Source organism: Mus musculus, chromosome 3 (genome assembly GCF_000001635.26).
Source record: "Mus musculus strain C57BL/6J chromosome 3, GRCm38.p6 C57BL/6J".
Lineage (NCBI taxonomy): Eukaryota > Metazoa > Chordata > Mammalia > Rodentia > Muridae > Mus > Mus musculus.
The window spans coordinates 7,524,478-7,537,539 of NC_000069.6; the positions used below are offsets into that span (position 1 = coordinate 7,524,478).

Below are 13,062 nucleotides of genomic sequence, written 5' to 3' on the forward strand. Positions count from 1 at the left end.
TACAGATGCAGCTTTATGGAGCATAAAAACACACTGCTTCTCATCACAATGATTTTATTGAAACATAAGCTTAATGTTTTCGATTATAAAATATTGATATGTAGAAACTCAGTTATGCTCTTATACATTCATTAGGATTCAAATGGTTATGTTGCTTGGTTCTTTAGTATCTTCTCTGAACAGAAAGTTAGAACATCTCTAAACTATGTAATTAATCTAGAACCTCTTGTGTATAACCAATTACCAAATTATGTTTTCAAAACAATGTTTTGCTACAGTTTCTACTGGGAAACCAGAAATTGTACTGTTTATTATTATGAAAGTAAAAAGATTATAGCAAATCCATATGAAATACTAAGATAGACTTAAAATAGTAGGATTGACATTTTGCTATTGGCTACTAGAATGTCCTTAACAGGTTGTTATTTTAATGTAAATAGCCAGCCACATTGAAACGGAATTGGTGCTGTAGATTGGAATTACTTCAAAAGGAATATTTTTTTAGCAAACCTGTATGTGATTATTTAAAGCATTTTCTTCTAGAGGAGACACTTGCCAGCTATTGTAGTAAAAGGCCAAGTTGTAAGAATTTTAGGTATCGACTATTGGTAAGACTACTTATGGGACTATTTAGCTTTTCCTTGTCATGAGCTGTACATAATATGTCAATGAGTGGGTAAAGTTATATCCCAAACAATAACAAGAACAAAAACCTTTATTTTTAAAAATGGGCAATGAAAATACCCATAGAAGGAGTTACAGAGACAAAGTTTGGAGCTGAGATGGAAGGAAGGACCATGCAGAGACTGCCCCACCCTGGGATCCATCCTATAATCAGCCACCAAACCCAGACACTATTGCATATGCCAGCAAGATTTTGCTGAAAGGACCCTGATATAGCTGTCTCTTGTGAGGCTATGCCAGGGCCTAGCAAACACAGAAGTGGATGCTCACAGTCATCTACTGGATGGAACACAGGGCCCCCAATGGAGGAGCTAGAGAAAGTACCCAAGGAGCTGAAGGGATCTGCAACCCTATAGGAGGAACAACAATATGAACTAACCAGTACCCCGGAGCTCGTGTCTCTAGCTGCATATGTAGCAGAAGATGGCCTAGTCAGCCATCACTGGGAGGAGAGGCCCTTGGTCTTGCAAAGATCTGTACTTTCCATATCCCTTTTAGGAATGGAAGTTGCCAGTTTGTCGGGGCAGCCTGGGCTGTAGGAATTCTATAAGGTTTTGGACTTGCCATACATTTTGTTCTTGGGTGCTTTAGACTATTCCATTAAAAAGTAGGATTTTTTTTTTCTGAAATTTGAATTATGTCAATGAAGTTTTGATTTTTAAGCTACTTCTGCCATTTCTTGGAACCTCCTTTTAGAAAATAAGTTTCTTGGTAGTCTGCTTACCTATTTCTTGATTTTATTTTTAAAAAGATTTTATAATTTAATCTGTATCTGTTTATATTTTAATATGTTTTTACTGTTTAGATACCATGAAATTTATGTCCATAATGAAAACAAATATTTGTTGTTTTCCTTTCTACTGATACTTTTATTTAATTGTTTCATCAGTTTTCTCAGATTGATTGAGATACTGAGTTCTTGGACTTCTCCTTAAAAAGCCTTACAAAGTTTAGGTCGGCCACGTTGGATGCTATGTGGGCTTGGACCTCATGCTTATCCGATGCCATTATGTATATTTCTCAGCTTGAACTCCTGACCGTAAAGAGTCTTCCAGCCCGTTAGCGGTATTCTGTCTCTGACTTTGTTTCCCCTTTGCTATGCTTTAGATTACATCCAGTGTCCGTATTGCCAGAGGAGATTCAATGAAAATGCAGCCGACAGACATATAAACTTTTGTAAAGAACAGGCAGCACGTATTAGTAATAAGGGCAAATTTTCTACTGATTCTAAAGGAAAGCCAGCTTCTCGGCCACAGGTAAATGGACAACGTGACATATTTCTATACATTTGTGAGAATGTGCCTGTTTGAGATTCATATTTTTATGTTTATTATTCCTAATACTGAACTATAGATTTCTAATCAGTCAAAATGCGTGTGTTATTTCTAAGGGCTTTGGTACAAAATTCAAGTGACAAGTTGAGAAAAAATAGTACAAATTAATGTATTTAAAAAGTATTTTATTCCTTTTCTTAGTATCGCTTTAATTACATCTTATAATTATTTTAGTTTAGAATGCATTCTAATTGTTAATATTTACTCAGTTCATTTCAAATGAATATTCATATTTATTTTCAGATCATTAGAGTGTTGTAGATATATTACTGCTTATTTTTCATACTATTTTAGTGCAGGGATATATTTGCCAAAGTGTTTATGCTATTAAAGTGTGTTCTGTCGCTGTGCATGCAGTCTTCCTTTGGTGTGTGCTTCATTGCCCCTGGACTGTGTGGCTGTGTGCCGAGTGAGATGCATACATACCAGATGGAAGTCACTGACTCTTACTGACTTTTCTTTTTATTCTCTCATGACTACAGAAGGAAATTTGATAAAAATCTTTCACTTTAATTATAGTATTTTCTGTTTCTCATGCTAATTTTGACTCTTATATATCACATACTTGGAAATTTTCTTAGATTGTAATGATGCCTGCATTTATAATCCGTAATATACAGTGCCCTTTATTGTCCTTTAAAATGTCTTTTTATTCCTGCTGATTTTAAGTGTATTATATCTGATAAGAAAATAGTCACTTCAATTTAAGCATTTTAGTTTTGCTTACATGTTTTCTTTCTTTTCTTCAGCTTAAATATGCTTTTTCCATTCTAGACCCTAGTTTGTATAGTCTAATTATTTAGTTCCTTTTTTTTTTATGCTGTTTCGAAAGCACACTAGGTTGGTTGAATATTTAAACATATACATGAAATATAGCTATTCTTGGGAAGTAGCGTTAGGCCTTTCTTGCTGCTGCCTTCAGCTTTCACACAGACACATGCCTGTTCTTCCTCTACTTTATCGTTTGTGATGACTACAAAGACAGGCTCTGCACTCAGTGCCTTTCTGGTGCTTTGATGCCATCTATCTGGAAACATTCCATGTTCAGTTAAGTGGTATCAGTGTGGCTGACTTTCATTTAGAAATCTGATTTGTGTGCTAGCAGCAGGTAGTTGCTACAGTCTCGGATGGGCAACCATGGGGCTTCTTCTCTTCTACTCTAATGTTCAGTGCTTTTAAAATGGTTTTCATGTAACTGTAAACTTCTTTTCAGAGTTTCCTCAGATATTTATGAATTTTATAGAAGAGTTGGTCTATGGAAACATTTTTGTCAACAATAAACTTGTTTTGATTTCTGTACTAGAATACTTTATACTTTTACAAATATTTTGCTTCCCTGGATTGAAGTATATGTCAGTGTTATTAAATTCGTTCGTAATGCTGCATAACTATCATCATCATCTCTACAGCCTTTTCTTCATGAGAAACAAACCAAATACACTGCAAGCATTAGGGACTATGGTTGAATTACTAGTTTGTATCCCTTAATATCAAAATGATGTTCAATTTTATTTTTTAATTTTCATTATTTTAGTATAAGCCGTCTCCGCTTAAAAAATCAAATCCTCCTGGAATTCCATCATCAGGATCCTCCCGACTGCCACAGCCAAGTACTACTAGCAAAACAATTGTAGGTAATGAGATTCCATGTGACCAACTAACCAGACAAGCAAAGGAAACCATGTTAGTTGAGAAGGATATGCCAAATGTGGTTTTTTTAGATTATTAAAAAAGTTATACATAAGAAATTTAGCTTAGTAGTTATTTCTGGGTAAAATAGAAGTAACTTTGAATAGCATCTACAGCCAAGGTCCTTTCTTTATTACTTGAAGGCCACAATGCTTTCACACATTTTTTGTATGTGTACTTGAAACTGTCCAATAAGACAGGTACTAACAGTTTAAAGAGGAAACCACTAAAGTGAGATGTTATAAAAGGTGAGAACTGGATGCATCCCTTACTAATAGTTTTAAATTCTCTATTTTATAACTATAGGTACTAAGGAACTATTTTCCTTGTTAGAGACTCTGTTTTATATGAATTTTCTTTCATAATATTGTTTAAAATACTGTTGCCTTTTTATTATAAGGTGTGCCCACGGGTAAAGCATCTTCAGTTAACAGTCCTTTGGGAAACAAACCTCAGACCTTATCTCCTTCTCATAGAGCGATAGCAGCCCCCCAGGCAGGGTAAGTCGGTCCTGCAGCGCTCAGTGCTGTGCGCACTGCAGTGCTTTGTGTCTGTCCTTGCTCTGCCTCGCTAGCTTGTTTCTTCTGGAAGATTGCTGCTGAAGAGACATTAACTGACACTTAAAATCCTAGCAAAACTGTTTCAGAAAAGTATAGTTGCTCTTCATCAAGATCCTAATGTGTTTGTGTGTGTGTGTGTGTATGTGTTTGTGTGTATGTGTTTGTGTTTGTGTGTGTGTGGTGTGTGTGTGGTGTGTGTGTGTTTGTGTGTGTGTGTTTGTGTGGTGTGGTGTGTTTGTGTGTGTGTGTGTGTGTGTGCTTGTGTGGTGTGTGTGTGTGTTTGTGTGGTATGTGTATGTGTGTGTGTGAACAGTTTTATTTTGGTGTACTTAATTAAGTCTTTTGTAGTCATAGAGGAACTCAGATATGCAGTTAAAGGTATGTAACTTTTAGGAAAAGTTGGGTGCTGAGTGAGATCTCCTTGACTAGAAAATAGTCAAATATTTTTATTCTAATGCATAAAAATTACTAAATGTATAGTTTTGATGGAATAATGTACATAGAGGTGTATATAAAGTTATTTAGAATCATAAAAATAAATGTTTTTATAATGATTTTGCTATGAGAAAAATTTCTGTAGTATGCCTGTATTGTCTGAAGTAAACTAAAATTATGTTATATTCTGTGTAGACAGCATATATGGAATTTTCAGTAAATTATTATTTACTAATCATTGTAGTTTTCCTATGCTGTATTCTATATAGATGGCTTTTAGTGAAATAGCTTCTACTTTCAACAATCCATTATAATGTTGGAAAACTTGATAAAATTAGCCATTTTATTATCTAAACACTTATTTTCAGAGATTTACTTTCCTCTGTTAATAAATTACAAAATTACAAAGACAATAAAGAAAACAAAAACAGAAGATTTTGTCTTTTCTTAGATATGCAGTTGGTTAAGGAAACATAACACATAATTTTCAAGAATACTTTATCTTTGACTCATAGTCACTTACTTTCATGAAGAAAATTTACAGAGGAATATTTGTCAGTTGTGGTTAGCCTTTTGTCCCCACTCAATTCAGACAGCATAGGAAATCCAAGATATACAAAGACTTGGACTCTGGGGAGAGGCCTCTTTGGAGAACACATTTGGCATGTAAGCATGACTACCTGTGCTCAAATCCCCAGGACCCATGTGACATCAGGCATGATAGTGCAGGAACTGAATGCTAGCCTTCTGCTGGGGCTGTGGGAGGCAGAACAGCAGAATCTCTGGAAACTCACAGACCTGCTAGCCTCATCTAATAGCAGCAAGCAAGAGACCAGTGCCAACAAAAAGGTAGAGATGAGGGCTGATTCCTCACACTGTTCTCTTCCCGTCACATGTGCCCCATGGCACATATGCACCTGCATTCAGACACACCAATATGTGTACACATACACACACATATCACAAATCTGTATACACACACAAAGTTTAATGGGATGACTATGTCGGTCAGTGGTGGGATAATTGCGTGGCATGTTCAAGGCCTTAGGGTCAGTCCTCAGGATCAGCAAAAGAAACAAATGAGCAAGACCACAGAACAGAAAGAATAAAAAACTAACAGAATACTGACAAAGTACCAGGAGTTACCTGCCTTTCCTTACTTATCTTCTGGTGGTTAACAAAAACAGTACTCATTTCTTTTTTTCTTTCCTACTGGTCAACTCACTATGTAGTATTGCATAGGCACAACAGCTAACTCAAAACCTTTTTACCATAACAAAGAGAATTGTTTTTAGTTAGGATATAGTCCTTTTAGTGTTTTAGGTATTGCTAATCATAAATTAGAAGCAGTATTTTTTAATACTTGTTTTTACTGATGGTTTTCTCTTTGGTTGGAGTAAGTGGTATGACAAACTTTAAGTAAACTGTGCACAGAAAGCTGGCTGATAGGATTTTTCAAAAAAGAATTTTGGGACTGGGTAGATGGCTCAGTAATTAACGTACTTGCTGTACAAGCACAAGGTTGAGGGTTCTGGGACCTAGAAGCCTTGCAACACTGAGTGGACATAGCAGTCTGCCTGTGTCTCCAGCCCTGAAAGGTATTGTCTGAGTCACCTGATTCAACTGGCTAGCAAGATGAGCTTTACCAACTAACTCAGGGTTTGATTGAGAGACCTGATTCAGTGAATAAAGAACAAGGATGATTCCTGATACCAACTTCCTACATGCAGGTCACACATCCAAAAAACAAAAAAAAAAAAACACCATCAAAACAAAAACCACATGCATATCTATGCAAACACCACACCCACGAGACAGAGCAAGCACAGGGGTGAGTGGAAACACACCTATTATGGAGGTAGACAGTGGGGCACTTGTGTTCTACTGTGCCACTAAGTAAGTGTGCAACCTTGAGTATGTCTCTCTGAAGACACTTGGTGACTGTGTTTATAAAGACTTTCATAACTAATTTAAGAAGCCTGATCAAAAACCTGACTTATATGATCCCAAAGAGAAAATATGTTTTACTAACAGGCAAAGATTTTGAACATTTGCTTTTCCAAGTATTCCATGAAATTTAACACTTAGGATGCCCCATAACATACTAAATTGGCAGTCATATATGTTCAGATTCCAATTGTCTATATAGAAGGCCCTTCTCCTTGAACCAGAGTCATTGTTTGCTTCTAGTCAATATATTTTCTGTATCACAGTATTGATTGGAGATTACTATTCTCCTGTTACGAGAAGCAGTCAACAGCTATCTACAGAGTGCCAGCTACCATTTCTGTATTAGAGTCTTTAGAGCAGCGATTCATTTTATTGTTGTCTTTAAGTGTAAACACCATGGTGATCTAATTGAAGGAAAAAAAGAATCCCTACCTAAAGGTCTAGTGTTTTTATGGAATGATGGCAAAACTAATTAATCAGTAAGTTAAAAATTTCATCTATAAACCAGACTCATAGAAAAGTGGTTCTGTAAAAGACTTTCTTAAAGTTTGCCTGACAGTGATGTTTTTCAGTTATGCATTGACTTATATTGAGGTATTTGGTTAGTTGTAACATTGAAGGGACTGAAAATCATCTGAGCTTGATAAATGTTAGCACTTCATGATCCTACAGCTGTTTCAAGCATTGTTTATAGCATTTAGCATCGTTCACTTTACTCATGTATTCTAGTCTTATGCATCATATATTGGTATCATCACATTTTAATGTTTGTACTTGGAAAAAGTCTTACATTTGATAATTAAGTTCTAGATAACCTGTGGTTATTTCTATAGTTTTTTTTAAAAACAACATATTCAAATAGATTTTTCATCCTAATTCTAAAATTTAGTTTTATTTAGCCGGGAAATTTTCAGAAATATGATGCAACACTGAGTTATTAAATTCCGTGGCATCTGAATAAGATCACAAACTGACACAGCTGTGTTCTTGCAAGCACTGCTTACTAAAATGTTTGTAATTTTAAATATATACCAAACGTATCCTTTCCAATAGCTGAATTACTGTCTTCAGTAATTTACTTCTGTTACTGTAAAAACATAAACCTGTCTATATTTGATCATAGTAGATGAGGTAAAAAGTAGAGCTGCAGGGTACATACATGTAAAGAACATTTCTGAGTGCCGGGGACATGTGTATGGTAATGTGTGCGTGTGTGTGCAGGCCTGGGTCAGCATTGACTGTCTTTATCTCCACATATTTTCAGCCAGGATTTATCATTGGATCGCTAGTTCATCAATTCTGCTAGCATGGCTAGCCAGAGCTGAGACTCTCCTGGCATCCCTGGTATCAATGCACGGGATGATACAGGATGATGCTCAGTCTTGTACATGGTTTCTGGGGATGCAAACTCGCTTTCTCCTCTTTCCCGTGCAGCACTTTTCTGACTGAGCCACCATCCCCCCAACCCTGGAGAACATCTTCTAATAAAAAATTGAATTTGATTATCAATATGTTATGGTTTTAAATTAGTAAGAAATGTCACTAGATTTTGTATGATAGGAACATGTTCCTTTAATTTTTTCTTTGACATCTATTCATTTTGTATGTGGATGTGTATGCCAAGGCATACAGGTGGAAATCATGGAGCAGCTTTTGGGCAATAGGTGCTCTTTTTCTCTCCATGTGCGTCCTGGGGTTTGAACTCAGGTCGTCGGGGTTAGCTGAAAGCAGCTTTACCTGCTGAGCACCTCACCAACCCTAAACCCTTTTTCTTTTGTAGAATAATATTCTGGCATATGAACCTAGCATTTTTAAATGATTGAAGCTATTGGGTTAGGGTGTTTTGTTTTGTTTTGTTTTGTTTATTGTGGAGTTGATACACAGAATTACCTGTCATGTATTGGAATACACACGCGCACACACACACGCACACACATGCACACACACACGCACACGAGCGCACACGCACACACACAGACACAAACACACGCACACACACACAGAGACACACACACACACATGCACACACACGCACACAGACACAGACACACACACACGCACACACACGCGCATGCGCGCACACACGCGCGCGCGCGCGCGCACACACACACACACAGACACATACACAGAGACACACACACAGGCATGCGCGAACACACACACACAGACACACACATGCACACACACACACACACACACACACACACACTCACAGATCATTCTAGAGCTTTAAATGTCATAGACTATGACATAGAATGTCCTAGCTATACAAAGATTGATAAAATGTAGAGATCCATGAAGTAACAGATGGTACCTGGTAAAATTTTCCAATGTGATTCCAGAAATCCTCTTGATTATGCAGCGATCTGTGCTGCTTTCTGTCGTTAAAGACTCTTCATTAACAGGGAAGTTTGTCAGTGGACTTCTTCTTTATATCTTTATATCCTTTATGCCAAGGAGCTTTTCTTAGGTTGAAACTTACTTCAAGCCAGAAATAGGTTAAGACTATTACCAAGTATTCCCTAAAGTAGCCATTCAGCTACGAAGACTTCGAAAACTCAAAACAGTGCTGTAAAAAATTTTGATAAGTAATTGCCATTTATAAATTTTAGTTTGTATATACAACCTAACAATAGGAGATTGTAGCAGAACATATAATTTATTTTAGCCCCAATAAAATTTACTAAAATTTGGTCTAAGAAACATTTGAATTATGTTTTGCCTAAAATGTAATCATTTATATAGTCAGTATTTACACCTTTATATAGGGTTTTTAAATGTATATTACAGGGGGTTGAATGTAACTCACATGTCTGGCAGGAACAGTCCTTTCACATAGTTTTCACAGTGTGACCTGACCCTGGGCTCTCTATGTGTACTGAAGGAGACAGTCATCTTAGAGAACTACCTGGATTGTTCTATGAGCCTAAGCATCTCTTTTTGCTTGCCAATTCACATGTAGGATTTAAATATTTGTTACCATAATTAAACAGTCTGTTTTTAGTTAAAGTTCATGTTTGTTCTGTGTGGTGCTGTGGCTTAAAGCCAGAGCTTTAAGTATGCTAAACTGAAATTTTCTTAAAATATAATTTTAGTAACTATTTCTCTGAAACAGATTTTATTTCTTACTCATAACCCACAGATGCATTTTAAAGGTAGTATTTGTGACAGTATTGCTTTAATAATCATTTAACATTTAACAGTTCAAAGAAAAATAAGACTAATTAGAATTTGAAGTTGTTGGATTCTCTAATCTTTTAAAATTAAAGATAAATTTAATCTCAAAGATGTGTAGAAATAATGTTTAAAACATTGACTGAAGGCTGTTTGTAATGTGCACACTACTACATACATACTGTGGACACCAAGTTTGACTACATACACAAAGAACATCAAATGACTGTAACATTCCTCCTGAGAGGCCCTTACAATTTGGACTGATAATCAAATTCTTTTTCTATACTAACCTCTTTAAGAACTCCACTCTTTTGTTTGTTACTCTGTTTTATGAAATTTGTAGTGTCTGACACATCAGATTGTTTCTCTAAGGCTTACTGAGTAACTTAATAAGAAAAAGATTAAAGCACAATTGGGTGAGCAGATATCTCTTTAAAAGAATATATGTTTGCATAATATGTATATAGAAGTGTGTGCATATAGTGTATGTATATATATATGTGTGTATAATGTGTATATATATTTGTGTATGTGTATATGTGTATAGATGTGTATATATAATTATGAATATAGATGTGTATGTATAATGTATGAATATAGATGTGTGTGTATAATGTATGTATATAGATGTGTGTGTATATAATGTATGTATATAGATGTGTATGTATAATGTATGTATATAGGGTGTGTTTGGGTGTTTGTACATGTTTACACACATACATTTGAGACTGGATCTCACTGTGCAATTTTGTATGTCTTAGAACTCACTATGTAGACTAGACAGGGCTAAAATTCACAGTGATAGGATTAAAGGCATACACTACCACACCTAGCTTAAAAATATGTTTTTAATGTTACATATGGCATGTTTCTTACCAGCCATTTCAGATAGTTTTTCTAATTTGTTAATTTTCCTATTCTGTCTTGTGAATTGGTATTTGTTGATGGTAGATGATTAGAATATGAAGTCTCCAACAGACCTGCAGTTAGCACTAAGGTCCACTAGATGGAGATATTGCATACTTTATATTTTAAAAGGTTTCACAATGGTGTGGTTAGTTAATGTCTCCTTGGGCTTCTTTCCTGTGACATTTAGAATGACTATGTCTTTTAAAGTACAGATCATGGCTTGCCTTTTCGCTACATATATTTCAGAAATAAACTCATTGCTTATTTGAGGGTGAGATAAGGTAAATATACAAGCATTCCACATTCAGTTATTGCAGTTTTTAAATGCAAGGAAAATCAAAGAAAAATAATAGAGATCAGCAAAAATGAAAATTATGTTATTTGTGAATAAAAGCATGAAGTTTCTTCTAGCTTCATGCAAAACATACTTTTCTGATTTATTCCCTACTCAGGATAAATATGGCATTGAATCTGCGTAGAAAGTGGCAAGGTGGCCTGAATGGCCTAATGATGGCACTATATGTACTCAGATCTGTGGCCAGTGTTTTGTCTTGGCAGTCAGGTTATTAAGGGAAGAGGGTAAATTTCTAGTGAACCAGAATGTCTTTTTTTTTGAAGAAAAATAATCCTTATGTCTACATAATTCTTTAGAAACAAGCAACAGTAGCAGTCTCCTTATGGGTACACCTTTATATATTTTGATAGTAAGATGGACAAGTTAGGCCCTCCACTTCGAACTGGAAGATATGTGCAAAGGTTGTATGGCAGTGATACAAAGTCAAACAGTGCCTTCAAAAGACATGAGCTAGTACCCGTTCGCAAGTAAGTACTTATGATGCAGTTTGGTTAGCCTTTATCAGATAGTTCTTACAGGATCTATGTTATAGAATACTGTAATTTCCTTACCTTCTGTGTAAAAATAATCTTCTCTTAACCATTTAAATCTGTTATAGTGCTAAATTGGCTTCAAACCCATAAAATATTTTTATAATTATTAAGAGTTTCTGTTAAAATTAATCTCAATCATGTTTTTATTCTGTTTAATGTTAACATTTGGCTGGAATTGTGACAGTCACTTTCAAAAGTCATTTTTATGAATGTAAAGATTGTTAGGAGTAGTAACCTTATAAGGAAATGTGGAGACCGAATTATATAGTGAAGCAGAAGATAAACTATAGCTAGGAGAAGAAGATCCTTCAGGGTCTATAAATTCCACGTGATGTCCCAGAAGAGATATGATATGCATCAATTCTGGCCTGCTGGCCAAGAAAACTGGCAGTTGGATTCATTCTTGAAACTCCTTGTAGCATGAGATTTCACGATTCAGAGATTTGGGCTTACAATATCTGTCAGTTTTAGTCCTCATTTTTCAGTGATGAAATTAGGATGTAACAAATGAATATTTTTACATTTTTTAATTTATCATTAACAAAGTTAACAGTGCATCCTTCTTATCATCATGAAATATAATGATAAATTTAACTAGGCATGCAATGAAACAGTTACAGGGAAAGATTATAACATAGCATGGTTGCATCTTTGTAATTAGTGGTCATTTGTGGAAGGAAGACATTGTGTTCTGAGCCTTGAATTGATGCATGTGTCAGGGGAAATTGTCTATGAAAAAGATGAAGTGCAATTTCATAGTTAATCTACTTTCTTAAGTAGATTATGTTTGTATGTTTGAGCCATACCATGTAAAATTCACATAAACATGTAGTATAAATGCTTAACTAGGTTGAGACTGGGAAGAAAACTGTTTTGAGTATTTGAACAACATGTAAAGAACTGATCAGCAGAGTTAGTTCTTTCTGCTCTTTGCAGAATGGCTCTTGTTTAGAAGATGTTAGAAAAATAGCCATACAATATCATAGATGTTTAGGCTGTTAACCTCATATGCTTCTTTAATTTTAATCATTTAAAGTTGATATATTTAAAAATATTTTTTATTTATGTATCTTAGTATATTAAGGTGATGATCTGCCTGACAATACTTGTAGAGAGTTTGAAAAGAAAAGTAAAAAAGCACAGCCCCTATTTGAATGCCCCCCCGATGAGTTTTATAGAGAGATATTAACTTAGAAATGTATGACATAATTCTAGTTCTACTTTACAAAAGTAGACTGGAATAAACCTCATATAGGCTTGGGACCATTTGAAGAAGTCTTAGGTATCTCATAAATGCCTGTAGGGTGCGTTCTTCCTTTTTGCTGAAGAAGTGACTACTCAGAACAACTGAGTGTTGAATGTGGGAGTTGTAGTGTGAAAAGTTCAAGTACTAATCTAGCCACACAATAGCATTACAGATTGCACAGGCTCTAGAC

The 13,062-nt window shown here is 35.4% G+C and overlaps 1 protein-coding gene across 2 annotated transcripts in view; it reads left to right on the forward strand.

Annotated features, from left to right (window-relative positions):
- The window catches only part of Zc2hc1a (zinc finger, C2HC-type containing 1A), a 50,434-nt gene that overhangs the window by 21,063 nt on the left and 16,309 nt on the right, over positions 1 to 13,062 (forward strand). The window contains exons 5-8 of one of the 2 annotated variants that reach the window (XM_006530086.1): positions 1,792 to 1,940; positions 3,553 to 3,652; positions 4,108 to 4,207; positions 11,444 to 11,560. In XM_006530086.1, the coding sequence (XP_006530149.1) occupies positions 1,792 to 1,940; positions 3,553 to 3,652; positions 4,108 to 4,207; positions 11,444 to 11,560 (466 nt within the window). The remainder of the gene's footprint in view (positions 1 to 1,791; positions 1,941 to 3,552; positions 3,653 to 4,107; positions 4,208 to 11,443; positions 11,561 to 13,062) is intronic. The other variant, NM_173181.3, reaches the window with a different exon arrangement.